Source organism: Peromyscus eremicus, chromosome 7 (assembly GCF_949786415.1).
Source record: "Peromyscus eremicus chromosome 7, PerEre_H2_v1, whole genome shotgun sequence".
Lineage (NCBI taxonomy): Eukaryota > Metazoa > Chordata > Mammalia > Rodentia > Cricetidae > Peromyscus > Peromyscus eremicus.
In genome coordinates this window covers 52,369,555-52,389,641 of record NC_081422.1, presented here as the reverse complement: position 1 = coordinate 52,389,641, position 20,087 = coordinate 52,369,555, and the positions used below count along the sequence as shown (strand labels likewise).

The 20,087-nt window shown below is 45.6% G+C and overlaps 1 protein-coding gene across 7 annotated transcripts; it reads right to left on the bottom strand.

Annotated features, from left to right (window-relative positions):
• Window positions 1-948: 948 nt before the first annotated feature.
• Window positions 949-19,570, bottom strand: Ubl7 (ubiquitin like 7). 7 transcript variants are annotated; one of them, XM_059267982.1, is made up of 12 exons: window positions 18,845-19,111; window positions 18,329-18,444; window positions 17,499-17,711; window positions 14,274-14,393; window positions 10,063-10,145; window positions 9,171-9,255; window positions 8,747-8,804; window positions 7,695-7,828; window positions 7,429-7,478; window positions 7,034-7,201; window positions 6,356-6,478; window positions 949-1,275 (listed from the first exon to the last, which is right to left on the bottom strand). In XM_059267982.1, exons 3-12 carry the CDS (start codon window positions 17,680-17,682, stop codon window positions 1,138-1,140), a joined length of 1,143 nt encoding a protein of 380 aa, XP_059123965.1. In that variant the 5' UTR covers window positions 17,683-17,711; window positions 18,329-18,444; window positions 18,845-19,111; the 3' UTR covers window positions 949-1,137. The 7 variants fall into 7 exon arrangements, with proteins under 7 accessions (XP_059123965.1, XP_059123969.1, XP_059123963.1 ...); XM_059267986.1 differs by having other exon boundaries at window positions 19,010-19,032; XM_059267980.1 differs by lacking the exons at window positions 18,329-18,444; window positions 18,845-19,111 and adding an exon at window positions 19,170-19,570.
• Between the last annotated feature and the right edge of the window lie 517 nt (window positions 19,571-20,087).

Here is a 20,087-nt window from a genome sequence, read left to right as displayed (position 1 = left end):
GGCAGGGACAGCCCTCTGAGCTCCTGCCCACCCACATCAGCTCCAAATGAGTCCAAACACCACTGACAGTAAAGACGTTTTCCCAAACAGATGAGAAGCACATGAAGCCCACTCGGTCAACTTGGACATGTCTACAATGCTGCAGGAAATGCCCCAGGGAACGCTGTCAAGGGGAACAAGAGCACAGATGAGCAGCAGCTGTCTTCAATAATATACATTATAAGATCTTCAATATTAAAGCTCAGCTCTGTTTATAACTGGTCTTGTTAGCATTTTTTTGTTTGTTTTTGTTTTTGTTTTTGTTTTTTTGAGACAGGGTTTCTCTGTGTAGCTTTGCGCCTCTCCTGGAACTCATTTGTTAGCCCAGGCTGGCCTCGAACTCACAGAGATCTGCCTGGCTCTGCCTCCCGAGTGCTGGAATTAAAGGCGTGCGCCACCACCGCCCGGCGAAGCATTGTTTTTAACTGCTCTTGTCTTTATGCCTTTAGGACACAGGAAAGGGACACACTTCCTGAAACAATTTGAGTCCTGGATTACAGAACATACATCAAAGACACAGCCAGTGTAGGGACACAGAATCATTTGACAAATATTCTCTCCTGCCACACCCAGAACCTGCCTGGTCACTCCCTAGCCTTTCATCACAAGTAGTAGTCTCTTCTGGCCTTAACTGTAACTCAGCAGCTATTATGAAGTCTGGATTGTAGCCTGGCTCCAGTCTCAGGCTCTAAAGCACCAAATCACATGGGTGCTACTGCTAGGGACTTGTCTCTAAGGTGAATATGAGTATTACACAGTACCCCCATGACACTGGTCTGAAACCTCCTACCCAGGCCCAAACCAAGCGGGGAGGGGTGTCAAACTGACCCCTGATGCCACAGCACCAAAACCATACATCTTGTTTGCCCAGCTGTTCCCACCAGTTGAGATCAACAGAAAGGCCAAGCATTGGACACAGCAGGTATATTGGGAGGGTGGGGGGAGCTGGAGGCAACTTCAGATATATTGGGAGGGTGGGGGGGAGCTGGAGGAAACTTCAGATATATTGGGAGGGTGGGGGGAGCTGGAGGCAACTTCACAAGCGTCTCCTTCTAGGAATTGCCTCTGCAACTTGCTAGGCACTCGGGTACTAGAAGTTTATGGGGCTCCTCCAGCAAAGATCAGCTCCAGGGCTGCTTGGATATCCCCTCCAGTGGCCTGAAGGGCACGGAGGCTCAGTTCGTCATCCTGGATGCCCATGTCACGCAACTGCTGCAGCTGAGGCTGCCACTGGCTCTGTGGAAAGACAGGGCAGGCAAAGGTGTTAGCTGGGCTCCAGATGGCACAGTCAGACTTAGAGGCTGTTTTCAGGATAGACAGGAAGAGAGGAGACCCACAGCAAATCTACTGATGCTCAGGGCCATACCCAGACTTAGAGGCTGTTTTTAGGATAGACAGGAAGAGAGGAGACCCACAGCAAAACTACTGATGCTCAGGGCCATACCCAGACTTAGAGGTTGTTTTCAGGATAGACAGGAAGAGAGGAGACCCACAGCAAAACTACTGATGCTCAGGGCCATACCACAGGTGCTTCAGGAAGACTGAAGATACACTTAAAGGCAAAGAGAACAAATGAAGTTTTACACTAAAGAAAAAGCACAAATTACTCAGTTTCTAAATTCCAAAAACCTGTTATCTGCGCGCGCGCGCGCGCACACACACACACACACACACACACACACACACATACACACACACACACGAGGAATACATATTGAAATTAGCTTTAAGTCAGGGGTGAGGTCAAGGCAGGGCATCCCTAATTCAAGCTTGGTGAGCCTTAAAAAAAAAAGAAGAGTAATTGTAGAAGTCATGAAACTATAAGAGGGCCATTGAGAGGAGGCTGCCTTAAGAGAGAGGAGTAAAGTAGAATGTAGGTGCCATGAAAGCAGAGATGGGGGACACTGGGATGGAAAGGGTTAAACGAGGAAGAGGTGTTGAGACAGAAGAGGAGGCTGGTTAACGAAAACAAAGGGGGTACAAAAAGGCACATGGAAACCTATTAAGTGTACCTTTCATGGCTGGAAAAAGCTGCTCCTAGAAGCTCTGGATTATTAAACAAAACACCAGTGCCGAGGGTGGGATACTGAATAGGGAGTTATTGATCAGGGAGGCACCAGAGCTCCCCAAAACAACACAGGTTCTGGCCATCCTCTTGGTTGACCACCAGAACTAGACAAGCAGACCCTATTAGTGAAGACACCACACACGTTTGCAGCAGGATACAGAGAAATAAATAACAGTGGCACTGAGCTGGAAGCTTCCTCCCTCCTGGATAGCTTTCCAAGTCCCCAAAGGTACTGGGCAGGCTGCTGAAGGAGAAAAGGCATCAGTGGTCTTATCCGTCTGTGACCCTACAAACTCTGAGACCACTTGCCAGGTAAGATGTGCCCCTCTGGAATAACAGTCACACTGCTGTTATCGGGGCAAACAACCGCTCTTTAGGAGGGAATCCGTCTGGTATGGTAAATCTAACCAAAACCCCATGCTTGGAAGATCACAAGCCCTAAGGGGAAAAGGACTGAATGCTGTTGTCTAGATAAACTGACAAATGTACTAAACTGCCTTCTAACTATTCATGCTTATACACACATGTTCAATCAGGGAGGCCTCTCTTTCCAGTGAATAGTGGTGAATAAAGAGATTCATGGCTATACAAGGTACTTTAGTGCTCATCCCTAAAACTAGACACTTATCCCATTCCCTCTAAGGCTCAGGGGACACTCAGAGGAGGGGGTGGAAAGAAAAGAAAGCACTGGAAGAAGGGCTAAAAAATGTCCTCCTCTAGGCAAGACACAACCATTACAATAATGAATTCACAGCAGCCGTGGATGCCTGCACTGACTGAGCCTGAGAAAGGCCAGGAAGACGGGCGAGAAGGCTCAGTGGTAACGGTGCTTGCCTTGTGAACCGGATGCTCTTAGTCCAACCCCTGGAACCCACACAATGCTGCAAGACACACACACACACACACACACACACACACACACACACACACACAAGTTAAATAATGTAAAAATCAAAGCAAAACAACGGGCCGATCAACAGTCAGGTATAGGTGGAGGGAGGGCTGGGGGGGCATCCCTCACAAGGCTGAACTATTTACTACTGATAGAGTCAAGGAGGGGCGGAGTCACTGGTGACCCCACCAGGCTCCATGGATAGTCCCAATCCAGTGCTTATACAGAAGGCCTGGTCAAACTAATGGGACACAAACAAAACCAAAAGTCATGAATCTCGGAAAGAGACCAGTAGTGGTGTTCGGCAGATCTGATAGGGATGAGAGGAGGACATGAGAGGTGCAAGGAGAGTAACCAGAATAAATTACATGCAGTGTGTGTATGAAACTGTCAAAGAACAAAATCAACAAAGTAAGCAAGTGGAGTTGTTTTTTAAAGTTTTCCTTTTCTTTTGGATATTTGACAAAGGATCTCACATAGAACAGGCTGGCCTTGAACTGACTACACAGTCGAGGATGCCCTTGAATTCTCAATCTCCCTGCTTCCACCTTCTGAGTGCTGAGATTACAGGTATGTGTCATCACGCCCTGCTTAAAAATTTTGCTTACTCTGATAGGTAGTGGAAAGTGATCTTTCTATGCTGGTACACTGTATTAGTCAGAGTTTCTGCCACTGTGATAAAAGTAACTGGGAAGAAAAGGGTTTATTTCACCTTATAGCTTTTAAATCCATCACTGAGGAAAGCCAGAGTAGGAACCCTAACAGGACAGGAACCTGGAGGCAGGAGCTGATGCAGAAGCCATGGAGGGGTGCTGCTTACTGACTTGCTCCTCATGGCTTGCTCAGCCTGCTTTCTTATAGAATCCAGGACCATCCGCCCAGGGATGGAACCATCCACAGTGGTTCCATCCATCACTAAATAAGAAAATGCTCCACAGGCTTGTGTATAGCTGAATCTTATGGAAGAATTTCTCAACTGAGGTCCCCTCCTTTCCGATGACTCCAGCCTGTGTCAAGTTGACATAAAAACTAGCCAGCACATGCACAAAAATTTTTGTTTTTTTTGTTTTTTTTTTTTTTGGTTTTTCGAGACAGGGTTTCTCTGTGTAGCTTTGCGCCTTTCCTGGAACTCGCTTTGGAGACCAGGCTGGCCTTGAACTCACAGAGATCCACCTGGCTCTGCCTCCCGAGTGCTGGGATTAAAGGCGTGCGCCACCACCGCCCGGCTTTTGTTTTGTTTTTTAAGAGTTTTCCTATATATATATAAAATAGGCTAGTCACCAACTCATAATATTCCTAACTCAACTTTTTAAGTGTTGAGATCACAGTGTACCACCATGCCTTAATACAAAAAATCATTTAGTAAGCACATAATAGTCCAGCTCCCAGTGGACTGCCTGCAATTTTCTGCCATTACAAACAATGCTGCTGTGACTCGTCCAGTGGTGTGAAATTATCATTTTCTATATACACAAACATCTCCAGGACAGTTCCTGAGAAATGGGACTGCTAGGAACTCTGTGTGCATACAGTCATACTTCCTTTTCAGTGAATAGTCTATTCATACCCTTTCCCACTTTTCTAGGAAGTGTTGGGTCTGAAGTTGCTCTATTTCAGGAGCGTGTGTCACTTGTCTGATAGGGTTACAACTTGTCAGCCTTAAGACTTTGCTTGGGTTTTGCTGTTGAATTTGTTGTTGTTGATGTTTTGTTTGTTTTTCAAGACAGTGTTTCTCTGCGTAGCTTTGGAGCCTGTCCTGGATCTCACTCTGTAGACCAGGCTGGCCTCGAGCTCACAGAGATCCACCTGGCTCTGCCTCCCGAGTGCTGGAATAAAAGGCATGCGCCACCACCACCCAGCTTGCTGTTGATTTTTTGGCTTTGGTTTTCCAGGAATGAATTTTCACTTTGACAAACTCAAAATTTAGAATGACTGTATATAATGGCTCCTAGACTCTAAATTTCAGCCATGAGCAGCTTTCCCTGCTCTAAGGATTGAAAGAGATTTGCCCACATATTTTTCCTAGCACTTCATAGTTTCATTACTGCCCACCTCCTCACAGAAAGGAAATGTATAACTTACGGAAAACTTCACACGTGAGGAGAAGGCAGTGGGGAGAAATGCAGAGGCAAACAGGGGGTAAGGCTACGAAGGTAGAGAAACGCACATGTCATCTCAGCTTCGCTTTACGCCAGGTAGAGCCAGTGAGAGCCTAGAGCTTTGGAGCCCAGTGAACAGGCATTTGACTGGAGATGAAATTGAAGCAAACACAGGCCGTCCAATCACTTGCACTGCCCATGAGTACCGCATGCAATCATGAAAACCACATAGGGCTTGAGCCCTGGTTTTACTTCATAGCTGTGGGACCCAAAGAAATTTCAGAATGATGTTTCCCCCACAGACTCACTATAAAGCAGGCATAAAGCAAATAGCTCATATCTGAAGGTGTAAGATACAATGCTAACACTTTGATGCTCCACTTAGCTGCTAGGGTGACCTTCTCTTTAAAGCTTCTAAGGACTCCTAATAACTACCAGATCAAATCTAACCTCCTTGGACTGGCATTCAAGGCCCCTTACACCTAGGCTTCTACTCTCTTTTCTGATCCCATCTCAGGATGTACTCTGCCAACACTGATTTCTAACTCTATATCACACATACCTATACACATCTGTTCCATCAGGCAGTTGCCTCTGTCTGGAAATTATCCCCTCCCCATCACAAATAACCCATCCCTACCTAGCTTACCAAACTTAGCTCTATCAATCAGCTTAAGTCTCTCTCAGTTCTGCTGGACTCAGGCCCTTACCCCAAGCAGCTGTATTTCTCACCAAGATGTTTCCCAAATGTGTGCCTGCATGGTGCCCTTCCATGGCAGGAACAAGGAACAGGCTCGCTTTGAGCTCCAGCAGCTCAACCTAGTCCCAATAATATGTGTGCTCACTGCCCAGTCAATGCTCACTGAACGAATGACTAACTAAAACTTCCTTGCCAGGCGGTGGTGTCGCACATCTTTAATCCCAGCACTTGGGAGGCAGGCGGATCTCTGTGAGTTCGAGGCCAGCCTGGTCTACAGAGTTCTAGGACAAGACTACACAGAGAAACCCTGTCTCAGAAAATAAAAACAAAACAAAACAAAAAACACAGAACTTCCTCATGATCACAGGAGTCAGGCCACAGTCACTCAGGCAAGAATGAGAAGCCACAAGAACAACTGCCTTTCTGGAAGGCTCACCTGTCACGCTGCCATTCATTTGCCCCTGGTGTTCCTAGAAGGAAGGACCTCTAGTGTGCAGAAAAAGGCTCAGTATGCCAAACTAGGAGACTACATGAAACCTGAAAGTGTAAAGACTCACCTGAAGGCTGGGCTGCCCAGAGGCCTGCAGGGCATGCTGGAGGGCTTGACTAAAAAGATCATTGGTGATGGGCGTTCCTGACTGGACACCAGAGGACATTGGCGAGGTGCCTGAAGAATGGCCCTAGATTCAAATAAATAGTCAGCATTGCTCCATAGCCATCTCAGTTTCACAGCAGACAGTCAGAGCTACCCCATGACTGCACACTACTCCTGGGGTACCGACCTCCTGCCTACCAACAGGGGTCTGTTACGAGACAACCACACTATATTATGGGGTACCTAAAAGCAATCTATGTGGACATAAAAGGTCCCATGCTTTTACTCCAGGGAAAAGACTCTGAGACCCCAGGCCCAATCTAGAATCCCAGTACTGAGAGAGGTAGCTTTGGAGACAGAACAAATCATCAGTAAGAACCTTACTCCAGTGATATCTAGTCCCTACTGGGGATAAGGAAGAGGGAACAAGCAGGCTTGTGCTAAAGCTGGACTTCTGAGTCCTAAAGGCAAGTAAGTGAAAAAGGGAGTCACCTGAACCACAGTTGAGAAATCCCTACCAGGCCCCAGGATTTAGTGCAAAAAGATCTAGCACCAGGGGTAGCAAAGGTAAATCTTATCTACCATAAGGAGTTTTGCTTTTGGCAGCCTGGACTTAAGGTTCCCAACTCTCTCTCCATACCTGGGTGCCAGGAGTTGGTGTGTGAGAACTGCTCTCTGGAGTACTGGCCAGGGCCAGGGCAGTGGCCAGCTCACTCTGGGTGATGGGGCGGGGCCCAGCAGCTCCACTGTACCCCAGGGAGGCCGGGCGGGAGCTGGGTGTACTGCTAGAGGGCGTAGACCGGGTGCTCTGGAAAAAAAGAAGCATCCAGAACTAGGATAAAAGAACCACACCCATGCTCCCACAGTTCCCAGGAAGACTTCCTAAGGTCCCTCCTTTCCAAAGGAATAATAAGACATGGCCTTGGCCCCTAAAGGTCCTTGTGACCACTTCCCAGCCTTGGAAATAGCAGGTCCTGAGGAGAAGCTGGTTCCCGGGACCATCTCCCCCAAGGGGCAGGCTGCCATGCCACTCACTGGGTGAAAGTCGTCCTCATCATCCGAGAGCCCGTCAAACAGGAAGCCACCTGCAGGAGAGGGGACAGATTCCAGGAGGAAGAACAGAAAGGACCGGCGCAGCTCCAGATCTCAGCTCAAGTTACGCTCCAAATTCATATTTCATCTCTCCCCTTGGAAAATTACAGGACAGATGCACTTCCTGACTCACGCCCTATGCCAACACTATACATAGCTGCTGAGTAAAGCAAATCCCTGGGCCACTACCAGCTCCTGAGGGGCCTCACCTGGCATATCTCGGTACGAGCTGGAGGGCATGCTTCGGGAAGAGGAGTCAGCTCCTGGCATTGGGTTGCTGCCTGCTACCGAGTGCAGAACCAGGATGATGGCATTGACCAGGGCTGGGTGAGCAGGCACCAATCTAGAAGAGGGATAAAAAAAATGGCTAAGGAAAAAGCACCCTTTTCCATGACAGTATGAGTGACGCTTAAAACAGAGCTACCCAGGCCTGCCCTTAATCCCTTAGTCTTCAGTGTGATTTTGTTTTGTTTTAGTTTGGGTTTGGGCTTTGAGATAGGGCCTTACTCTATAGCTCTGGCTGGCTTAGAACTTGCTCTCTAGGCCAAGATGGCCTCAAATTTACTGTGATTAGCTCTGCCTCCAGAGTTCTGGGATTATAAGTAAGTGCCCCACATTTAGCCCATTCTTCAGCATCTTTTGCCAGGAAGTTTTATCATCCTGCTGATCTGCCCTTAGCAATGTTAGAAAAGCTCCACTTTTGAAATCCACTGAAACTCCATCACACAGACAAAAAAGCAAAACTACAGGCAAGGCACCATGGGAAATGGAAATGTACAGTTTGGTAGGCTCAGGCTTAAGAACTGGATCCAGACACAACTTCCTATACTATGGACAGCTTCTGATAACTCCTTTCTCTTCCTAGATCTGGGTTAATTTCTTTGCTTGCAAAATAAGGGGACGCAGCCACTACTGTCCTTCCAGCTCTAACATTTTATGGTCCTATATACCTATGTCTTCTTTCCCTAGCTTACAATCCCTGACATTTACTACATGAAATCCACCTGGCACACTAAACGCTCTCTCTCTCCTTCCCTCCTTCCCTCCCTCCCGCCCGCCCTCACCACACTGCTTCATCGTGACATACTTCATGTGCCCCTGCCTTGGGCTTTTCTGTTCCTTAAGCAGCCCCTCCTGTTCCTTACATCTTGACACATTTCAAAAGCAGACCTGGTAACAGACTGAACTGACTTCCAAGAAGAGATTCCAGGCAATGACCAGGTTTCTAGCCTGACCATGTGAGGAATGGTACTTTACTTACGTATCCAGCATGTTGGGATCAGCAAAGACAGAGAAGAGGTCCTTGTCCTGGAGAACCCCTGGAAGAGACCAAGATTTCTCTTAGGCATTTGAAATCTGGCCAGATCCAGAGGGAAACAGCAGCATTAAGTCTCAAAGCAAGCAACTCAAGGGACCCCAAACCAGCCCTCCTGAGAAAGGCGGAAATGAAGTCAAGGGTATCTTGTTCCAGTGGGAATGCTCCCTGTTCCCCATTCTCCTGCACTTAGGCCACACAGAGTTGCCACACTGGAGGACTTAGAGCCCTTAGGGGCTAGGTTTGTGGAATGAACCTTGATTTTGTTCCCTTATCCCTCAAGAGCAGTGCTTCTTCAGAGCCCTCTTTTGCTTCTAGTTTTCTCCTCTTCCAAAACCTCACATTTCTTCAAATCTTTTCTTGTACTTACCTAGAGCAATGGGATCACTGCTGAGGCCTGGAGTGGCCACAATGATCTGATCCAGAGACTCTTTATTGCCGAGCATCTTAAAGACCTGCAGGAGAAACAGGGATGGCTTAGCATTCCGACTAGCGCCATACAGTCATCAAGTGCCCACACTCTTCTGGACCTCCTCCTTCTGAATGCTTGTATACACACGACTACAATGGAACACGGTCTGTGGTTCCTCACCACCATCCCTATACTCCAGATACTTCTAAAACAAATGCTGTCATCACAAGCCCAATAACTATTTCTCCAGGTCCCCAAAGCCCCTTCCAGTCTCCATACAATGACTACTTCACACTGGCATACATAAGAAAGGAAGTTCACAGCTGTATTAATTCTGCCTGTCAACAGCTCATTTCTCCATTGGGGAAATCCATGCTTAAGAGGTGACAGGCAGTTCATTAACATCAAAGATCAAGTCCCATCAGAAAAGGTATATGGATTCTGTAGCAGTAACCATATTCAGTCCACAAGGCCAGCCTGAGAGGTTGTGTAATTATCATCATAGGGAATCAACAGCCAATGCCTTACTGAGACAGGCTCTTTGAAGAAAGACAGGATTCTACTCAGGCCCACAGACATGACAAAAACTCCCAGAGGAAGCTGGGCAGTGGTGGCACACGCCTTTAATCCCAGCACTCAGGAGGCAGAGGCAAGCGGATCTCTGTGTTCGAGGCCAGCCTGGGCTACAGAGTGAGTTCCAGGACAGGCACCAAAACTATACAGAGAAACCCTTTCTCGAAAAAACAAAAACAAAACCTCCCAGAGGAACTCTTGGTTGCCGTGGCAATGTGCTGTCAGCTCCCAAGCTAAACAATGGCCAGTGTTCACATCACCTCCTGCTGGAACTCACCGCCTCTCTGTAGGAGGAGCTGCTCTGCAGGGCACTGTGCAGCACCCGGAACTCCCTCAGGGCAGCCACTTTGTCCACAGGTTCTAGAGGACAAAACACATAGTTACCCCACAGCCCAGGCTCTGCCGTTCCCAGACGTGGCCACATCATTTCAGCATTTGTCGGGGTGCAACTTGGTCTACAGAGTCCCTCTCTCCTCACCCTCCACCTCAGAGAAACCCATCTGTATCACAAATACGAAACTTGCACTCAATTATCTTCAGTACATAAAACAAACGAAGTTCCAGCAGAGGGGGATCTTGCCACATGAAAGAGACTTTTCTGATCAACAAGGCATTGCAGGAATTCTAGATTTCTTACATTTGAAAAGGAAGAATGTATAATCAACTCAGTGGACTCTTACGTAGGGACTTAAAATAAGTTCACTCCAAGCCATCTTAACGATATAGCACTACGCTGACACAATATGTTAAGAGAAAGAAATAGAACACAAAGTTGGATGTGCATTCTCTGGTAACACTATGCAAAATATGTCAGTCTGCATATGGTCTAAGGCTGGAAGGAACAAGATAAAGAATAACATTTTCTAGGAGGGGCAGGCTCATGAGTAATTCTTTCTTCATTACTTTCTTTTAGATTTCTCTAATTTTTTTTTAGGTTTCTTTGTTCTTTTTTTTAATTTACTTATCTTTTAATTATTATGTGTATGAGTGTTTTGCCTACATGTATGTCTGTGCACCAAGAGAGTGCCCGGCCACCAGATTCCCTGGAACTGGAGTTACATTTGGTTGCGAACTACATGCAGGTGCTGGAAATTGAACCAGGGTCCTCTGGAAGAGCAGAAAGAACTAATTTTTTTTTTTGGTTTTTTGAGACAAGGTTTCCCCGTGTAGTTTTGGTGCCTGTCTTGGATCTCACTCTGTAGACTAGGCTGGCCTCAAACTCACAGAGACCCTCCTAGCTCTGTCTCCCAAGTGCTAGGATTAAAAGTGTGCACCACCACCGCCCGGCCTCATAAAGTACTATTAACCTCTGAGCCATCTCTCCATCTTGATCCTAGCACCACAAATAGACGAATAAATAAAAAACAAGCCACAGTGAAAAGAATCCCAGCAAAGACTAAGGAAGCACAAGGCACTTGAAAGCTCTGATGAACAAACTTTTATCATGTGCCACACAGCAACTTCTTTTTGATTTCTGGACACTGTGATCTACATGTCCAGGAAGTCTAGCAGTAGTCAGGCTGCATTTGGTCACCTATCATAACTCATTTCACAGGGGAAGAATCTGAGGGATGAGACAGGTAGGAAGTTCATCCTGGGTCACACTGTAGTGTGGTATCCTTAGATAATCTAGGCTACATAATCAGACTGTACAGACACTACTCTCAAAGCAAAGTGAACTGCATGCCTGGAGTTCAGCACAACAATCATATCATGACCATGAAGGCTGTCTCCTTTGGAAAATAGATGCCACAATAATAACTTATTTATTCGACAAACTGAACAAATCAAGCATTTATCTTGTTTCTAGCTTTGGACAAGTCACAAGAAGGTGAAAAATAAGAGTCCCTCCCATTAGAAATTCTTGGGGTAGTAGGAGAAATGAAACTATGAAACTAAATCCAACATACAAACATATATTTATAAAATGCCATATTGAGGTCCTGGGCAGAGACACAGATTGCCATTAAGGGTGCTAGTCATCACTACAAGTAAGGCTAGGGCCCAAGTTACCTCCTGGGAGACCATCCAAGAGGGGAGCTTAAGGCAGAGTACATGTTTACTGGAAGGAGGGCTTGAAGTCTAAGTGAAAATACATGGAAAGGCATGGGATAATAAGAAGGGGTACTTGATCTCCAGCACTGCCAAGAAATAAAAAATAAATAATTTAAGCTAAGTATGGTGGCCTATACTTCTAATCCCAGTCCTTTGGAAGCAGAAGAAAGATTACAAGTTCTAGGTGATAAAATCAAAGCCCTGGCTACACACACACACACACACACACACACACAATAAAGTGAGAGCCTTAGGAAACAGCAGCCTGCAATGGAGACTCCCAAAGTGACCCAGGCAGAAAGACTACCTGCAGTTCTCCTCGCTACAGTGCCAACTCTGGGGTGGGGTGCTGCTGTTTGTTCCATTCCTACTGTTTGGGACAGGGTCTTACTATTTAGACCAGGCTGGCCTTCAGGCAGCAACCCTCCTCCCTCGGCCTCTGTTATTCTGTGACCACAGAAGTACAGCATCAAATCGACCTCCTTTTAGAAGAAGAATGCTGCAGGAGAAAATATCTAAAGTACTATCATTTAAAAAACTTCTTTTCAGAACTAAATTTAAATTTACCTCCCAATAAAAATTCCATTTGTTTCAAAAATAAACCTGCAGATAACATGAGGAGGAAAAGGCTCTGGATATCCTAAGGCACAATCTGCTAAGAGTACTGGGTGTCTCTGTAATATAATACCCTTTGGGAAAGAGGCAGCCAGGCCAGAAGAAAACACAAAGGCTTCTAAACCAGAATAATCTAGATTTACATCCTAGCTCTAACTCTTTTTAATTAGATGGCCCTGAATAAGTATCCTTCCAATCTTTTTTCTCCATCTATAAAATGCTAGAAGGTGATAAGACGCTGAAGAAAAAACAGCTAGCTTGCAGAAACCATAACCACTCATTTTTCAGTCAATGCCCTCCAGCTGAGGAGCAGAGGGACAGACCTATACCTGAACAAGCTGCATTCAATGCTCAGGACATAGAGGAGAAGGTACATCCCAACACCTGTAAGGCATTTCAATCAGAGAGTATTAGGAAAGCCAGAGGATTTGGGCTTCTTGGATGATTCTGGGGAAAACACAGTTTTGCTCTGGGGTCAATCGTATGATTAGGCTCTTAATAGCTTTATTCGAGAAGAAAGGCGAAAACTGTAATTGGCAGAGGAAGAAGTCGCTCTCATCAGCCAGGGCGAAGGGATATGTAATCTCTTGTATGTTTATCTCTGTTTAGAAATGGTAAGGATCTTACTTTTCACTTGATCCACGACGGTCTCAGAAAGTCCTTGTCTGATGATGGTGAACCTGTAACAGTGAGACTCTAAAGCCTGGCTGTGAGTGTCAGACTAATCCTTGGATGTCTCACTTCCCATATGGATACAAAACATGTTTTTGTCCTTAACATTTAAAATTGAAAAGGTAACTTTCAAACTGGTAACTACTCGTAGCAGACACAAACAAGATAAAAATATGTCAAACTGCTAGTTTAACAAAGCTAATCTCTTTAACATAGCTTGACTTTATACGTGGAGAAGCTTTTAAAACACAAACACAAGCCGGGCGGTGGTGGCGCACGCCTTTAATCCCAGCACTCGGGAGGCAGAGGCAGGCGGATCTCTGTGAGTTCGAGGCCAGCCTGGTCTCCAAAGTGAGTTCCAGGAAAGGCGCAAAGCTACACAGAGAAACCCTGTCTCGAGAAAAAAAAAAACAAAACCACAAACACAAAATCTACATTGTAAATTCCAACCAGCACTTTCTATTAATAAACTAAAAAGGCTTTAAGTTTTGTATAGTTTCTTCCAAGAGCTTCTTGAGTGCTATTGGAATATTTTCTGGAAGTAAATGACCAGTTCGACAGTAGTTAGCTCACTGAACAAACCAGCAACCGAGGGGTTTGTGGGAAGATGTGCTCACACAGGAACAAACTGTAGCATTACAAAAACGGGGGAAGTTTCTGGCTTTTGTCTAATGAGCACGGCAACAATAAGAGGATGTAAAGTTAACTGAAAAATCAGCTGTTAATCTAAAGAGTTTAAATAAACCCATACTCCCTACATGGTTAGAAAACAATGGATAAAGCCGGGCAGTGGTGGCGCACGCCTTTAATCCCAGCACTCGGGAGGCAGAGCCAGGTAGATCTCTGTGAGTTCGAGGCCAGCCTGTTCTACAGAGCGAGATCCAGGACAGACACCAAAACTACACAGAGAAACCCTGTCAAAGGGGGAAAAAAAACAAAAAACAAAAAACAATGGTGTTGGCAGTAACAATGTCACAACTTAACTCTATCAGTGGGCTCTAATCCAGTAAGGATAAAGATTGTTCCTATCATCATCTCAGTAAATGTTTATTGCATCCAGGACCATACCTCAAGAATACACAGGCTCTTCCCTTGGAGATATCACGAAGCTCTGCCCATGATAACTAAGGATAAACCCTTACTTACCAGGTTTCTGATCAGGCTCAGGCCAAGATTTGCGGAGAACATGGACTGTGGACCCAGGCTGAATACCATAGAAGTCAAGGGTCTGGTCATCTTTTAGCTTCCGACCGCAGTAGATCAGATCTAAAAAAAAAAAAACCCTGTCCATTTATATTTTGTTTCTCAAAGCAATTTAGTTTCCGTCTCCTGAGAATCTAATTTTAACTAGACAGCTCTTAGGGGCAAGGGAAACAGCTCAGTGGGTAAGAGCACTTGCTCTGCAAGCATGAGGACCTCGGTTCAAATCCCCAGCACCCACACAAAAAGCCAGGCTCGGCTGCATGTGCCTGTAACCCCAGTACTGAGGGCAGGGGCAAGCTGACACCAAGAACTTCCTGCCATCCAGCCTAACCCAAACTGCAAGCCTCAGGTTCAGTTCGAGATCTTATCTCAAGGCAATAAAGAGGAGTAGGAAAAGAGAACACCTGATGTCCTGCTCTGGTCTCTTCAGGTACACGCATAAGTGCATATGCCTGCACAAACATGTTGGGAGCTGTGCAGCCTAGTCTCCGATCAGCATATGACTACCTGTCCAACGGGTTTCCTCAGGGCAAGGCACCTGTGAAAACGGACAGACTCTCACTTGGCAAGGACCAATAGTCCACAGGACAGCGTAGGAATTTGCAAAATTCATACAGTTTGCAGGCTCTTTTCTCTCTCATTATATTACTGATTCTTTGAGCAGCTCTTAGTTTTACTTTGTCGGTCACACATGCAATAGCTGTAATTTTCCCTGGAAATTCTGCTCTTTCTCAAATATTTTCCCCTAAGTTTCAACAGGTGGTTAATGCTTCTTAAATATCTTATCCAGAATTACTAACTACAACTCCCAATCCTGGGAACTTTTCTGATTCAATGGAGATAGTTAGGTACATATGAGAAAACAAGACCTGAAACATTAACCATGTCTCACAGTTCTGGAAAGGAGAGCAGGGCATGCATATACAGACTCAGGAGAAAGCCTCAGGAATACACATAGTGCCAACTGTTGAGAGTAAGTTCCCTGGACACCAAGCATAGAATCACTGGTAGGATCTGGCATGCTCCAAGAGGAAAAAATACAATGCAAAATGTGGGAAGGATAGATCCATCTTTACCAAACATAGGAGCTTATATTGGTGGAAGAAGTATGGTATAGTGAGATGGGAAAAGAGTGCTTTATTAAGGTCTGCCTTTTACAGAGAGATTGAGACATGGGACCTCTTGTAGAAAAGGGAACTGTATAAAAGTATATCTTATAGACATGAAAGAATTGTCTGGGTTTGAATATTGTTGTCCTTAAAGCATTGTGCCCACGTCTATTACTTTTTACTTTTGTAACCACAAGTGGCTGCCAGCTGATGTAAGTGCTGCAAGAGCAGGATGTGTCTGTCTCGATATTTAGTTAACCCTGCAAAAATGCTGAACTCTGTGTCTAGGATAAGGTTATGTAGGGAGTGGGTAGGTGTATTTGGGGAAACATAAAGGGGAACAATGGGGGCTTTCATAATGATGACGATGTATTACTTAAATCATGATGTATTTCTTAAAGTCAAAAATAGGAGCCAATAATAAACCTGTTCATGTAACCCTGGTAAGAAAAAAAAACAAACAGAAAAAAAAACCTCTGTTTAAGTATAAATAAAGATAGCCTAAGCTATTTGGGGCCACTTGAGTGCAATCCACTTGGTGACCAGAAGTTTTCCTTGTACCGACAACCCTTCCCCATCTCAGGATCTGAACTCAAGCCGAGGCTGGACCCTGGCACACATATGTATGCACCACTTACATACAAAAGAAGATACTCTCTCAGGTGCAGTGAATGCATCTGTAATCCCAGATACTTGACAGGCTGAAGCATATTTGAGGCCAGTCTGGGCAATTTAGCAAGATCCTACTTTTACATTAAAAAATTTTTTTCATATAAACAGGCTTTGGGTACAGCTCAGTAGCAGACTGCTTTCCTAGCATGTGCAAGGCTGCTGTGGGATGTTCTACATGGCAAATGTGTTGCTCTGATTGGTCAATAAATAAAACACTGATTGGCCAGTGGCTAGGCAGGAAGTATAGGCGGGACTAACGAGAGGAGAAAAGAAAGAACAGGAAGGCAGAAGGAGACACTGCCAGCCACCGCCACGACAAACAGCATGTGAAAATGCTGGTAAGCCACGAGCCACGTGGCAAGGTATAGATTAATGGAAATGGATTAATTTAAGCTGTAAGAACAGTTAGCAAGAAGCCTGCCACGGCCATACAGTTTGTAAACAATATAAGTCTCTGCGTTTACTTGGTTAGGTCTGAGCAGCTGTGGGACTGGCAGGTGAGAGAGATTTGTCCTGACTGTGGGCCAGGCAGGAAAACTCTAGCTACACAAGGCCCTAGATAAACCAGTTAGCACCTGTGTGTGTTGTGGGGCTATCAAGAAATACAGTTTTGGCCAGGTGTGGTGTTGCACGTCTTTTATCCCAGCAGAGGAAGCTGGGGCAAGCAGTGAGTTTGGGCCAGCCTGGTCTATAAAGTGATTTCCAGGCCAGTCAGGGTTACAAAGTGAGACCCTATCTCAAATACAAACAAATAAAACCCAACATTTTAAACAACTGTTATCAAGCACAAATGCTCATTTAAGAAATACATCCACGGAAGAGCTCTAAAGCTCAATACTGTAGAGAGTACTTAATCTAAAAAAATGGAAAAAAATGCAGCAACCAAAAAGGATGAATCTAATCCACCTGTGATAGGAAACATGTTTTTTTACCAGCTGGAACCCTTGACTAGCTTAAATTACATTTATAATCTAATTTGACTGAACTGACTTAAATCCCTCCTTCCTCTGCTAGAAATGCCTTGCCAACCTCATTCCTGTTTGGCTGTCTTCCCTTCAATCAGCCACTAAGGCAAACAAAAATCCTTCTAAGTGATAGATTGAGGAGTCTTGTCTCATCAGCAACTCTTTGCTCAACTTACCCCTAATTTTGCTCTCTCAAGAGAAGGACCTCAACTATGTCATAGTTGAGCATCATAACGAAGTAGTTCAGTGTAACACATGACTAGAGTAGCAAACAATAGTTCTGTCATATGTTTTGTGTTTCTACTCATGTAAAACCTACTCTGGAGTGTTAACATTATGAAGCAACAACACAAGCCCTTAATTTACTCTTCTAACTCGTCTCCCAGAGGAGGCCAGAGCAGCAACCCAGCTCCAAAACTCACCAATCAGCTCCGGGTCTGGAACAGATTCCTGGAGCTTGCCAGCAATAAGCTGCTTTAGAAATGAAATGCTATAGGCCCCTAGCGAATATTCTCCCAGTTCTGTCTCTGGCAATTGAAGAATTGATTTGGGGGCAAGTGGCTGGTCAGCCAGCTTCACTGCCAGATGCCAGTCTGAGAGAGACATCCTCTCTCTTTCGCGCTCTCTCTTTCTCCCTGTAAAAGAATAAGGCATTAATGGTTAAAGGACAAATTCTACTCATCCCCTTCCTGCAACCAGGCTAAATGAAAGTTCAGTGCAATACTGCTACAAAAGTACAAGGTGTTACATTGGGAAGCTAGAACTAGAACCTAGTGTCCTCTCTTTATTCCTCCTGCAGTGGACAGCAAAGAATTTCTCTATGCCTCAGTTTCTTCACCTTTAAAGTGGGCATAAAAGACCATTCTAATAGGAATGTTGTGAGGTTCGAGCAAGGTCATCCAACACTCCTTTTACACACTGATTTCTGGTTTCCACCTTCAATTTTTGATTTAGCTATGACAACAGCTTTAACAAGTCCTTGCCTTTCATGCCTCCCCGTACCCAAGATCCATGGCGCCACCCAATGTTTTATTGTTTAAAACACAGATCTGACAAATGACTTAATTGCTTTGAATGCCTTCACTGACCCCGAAGTACCTCTGTGAACAGGTGTAAACTCCACAGCCTGGATTGAAGACCCATTCATTCTGACTCCCACTAGCTTTCTTCAACGGCCCCAGCCCCGCCCCACTTATAACAACAGGTCAGTCTACTTCATAACAAAACTGTCCCCATATATACCTCTGCTCACCTCCTGTCTTTGCATGTAAATTCACTTCCCTTTTTAGCCTCTTAGCAAACTCCTACCAAGACCACACAAACACATCGCTTCTATGCCCTCTTTTTCTTCTCTTGGTCACACATTCCCTGTTCCCTCGAGGCAAAAGAGCAACACAAATCAATAGATTTGAGGACAAGTGGCTAGTCAGCCAGCTTCATTACCAGATACCAGCCTAAAAAAGATATTTTTCTCTTTGCTGCTTTTTCCTTGTAAGACTTACTTATTTCTCAATTTCTCACCCCTCCCCTGTATCTGTGCCCCTCCCCTGCATTATTGAAAGCCTTGGAAGCCAAGACCAGAGCTTTTCTAATTCACCGTCCCCAAGCCTGACATATATGAATGCCCACAAGATAAATCAAAAAAACTCAAAGGGTGCAAGAGCTTTGCAACGCAAGACAAGTCCTTGTTATAGACAAGGCTTCCTCCAAAGAGGCCCCTTGCGGTATAGCCAAGGCTAAGAAAAAGCTATGACTCTACCCAGCAGACCTCAAGATACTGTCCACCTTCGGTTTAAAGCGAGGAAGGAGTTGGGGTTTTCGTATAGCGATTTCGGTCCTCACAACTGTCTCCTGGGGCAGGCATGGTCATCCATATTTTTCAGATCAGTAATCAAGATTCAGCTCAAGTCACTTGGCCCAAGGTCACAGATACCTAGTCGTGAGTAGGGACACTGTTGGCAACCCCACCTCTCCTGTGGGACCAGTTAGCTACTCCAGACCCACGAGAGCCCCGCGCGCCCAGGGGGCCCAGCGCCCTCACCCGTCCCGCGGAAGGAACCCGGCCGCAGAGAGCCGCCGGTGTAAACACTCACTCTGGCCCTCTTGCCGGAAACCGGAAGCTCCGCGCTGCATTCTGGGGGTTATAGTTTTCGCTGAGCCTCCGCCCCTTATAAATGGCCGTCCCGTAGCTAGCGGATGCTTCTGGTTCCTAGGAGGCGTGACTTCGAGCAGTTTGAAATTCTAGGCGCGCATGGGTTCTAATTTTCTGTCCGACAAAATCCTACCAGCTGAGGTAGGGAAACTCGGTGTGGGGGTTTTCGAAAGCAGTCAACAACCCGGTGATTCTCGCACTCTCCTGGGATATTTATAAAGCCGGTTGATTATTCGGGCTTGGATGGGCCCTAGACCCTATGACAAACCTCCACCCCGAGGGGACCAGTTCCTTCGTGAACAGGCTCTCCGGGGCTCTTCCGATGAAGACGCTGTCCTCCCGCGTAGTCAGCCTCCAGGGCTTTTTGTTCCTTTCTCCCAGGGAATATACCTTGTGGCGGCGCACCAGGACTACAAAAGTTGAGTCCTTAAGAGGAGTGATTAAGTAGGGTTTCTGGCACACCGTGAACATGCAACAATGGGGTTTATATCACAGTCATTCATAGAATCAGTTTGGAGAGGGGAATTTCCACTAAACTTTCATAGGGAAACTGCTTTAGATGATTGAGAAACTTCTGCTCCATCAAACTGAATTGTGTTTGCACAGAAGTTAGAATTAGCTATAATCAGAGAGTACTGATTGGACTAAGGAAATTAGATCCAAAACTAAGGAAAACAATAACCCCAAAACAAACAAACAAACAAAAACAACTACTATGAAACTATAAAGTTGAGGGACCAGTGAGATGGCCCAGCAGGTAAAGGCACTCGCTTCCAAACCCAAGGACCACAGGATGGAAGGACAGGACTCCTCAAGACTGCCCTCTGACCACACATTCACACGGCATATATGCACATAC

What these genes read in the sequence shown, in the direction of transcription:
- Ubl7 (XM_059267980.1), bottom strand. Translation starts at nt 19,209, where the DNA reads ATGCAGCGCGGAGCTTCCGGTTTCCGGCAAGAGGGCCAGA. An exon ending in TTTCCGGCAAGAGGGCCAGA is followed by an intron (nt 17,712 to 19,169) that starts GTGAGTGTTTAC and finishes ATTCTTTTACAG; the next exon opens with GGAGAAAGAGAGAGCGCGAA. An exon ending in GATCCCAACATGCTGGATAC is followed by an intron (nt 7,829 to 8,746) that starts GTAAGTAAAGTA and finishes TCCCTCTTCTAG; the next exon opens with ATTGGTGCCTGCTCACCCAG.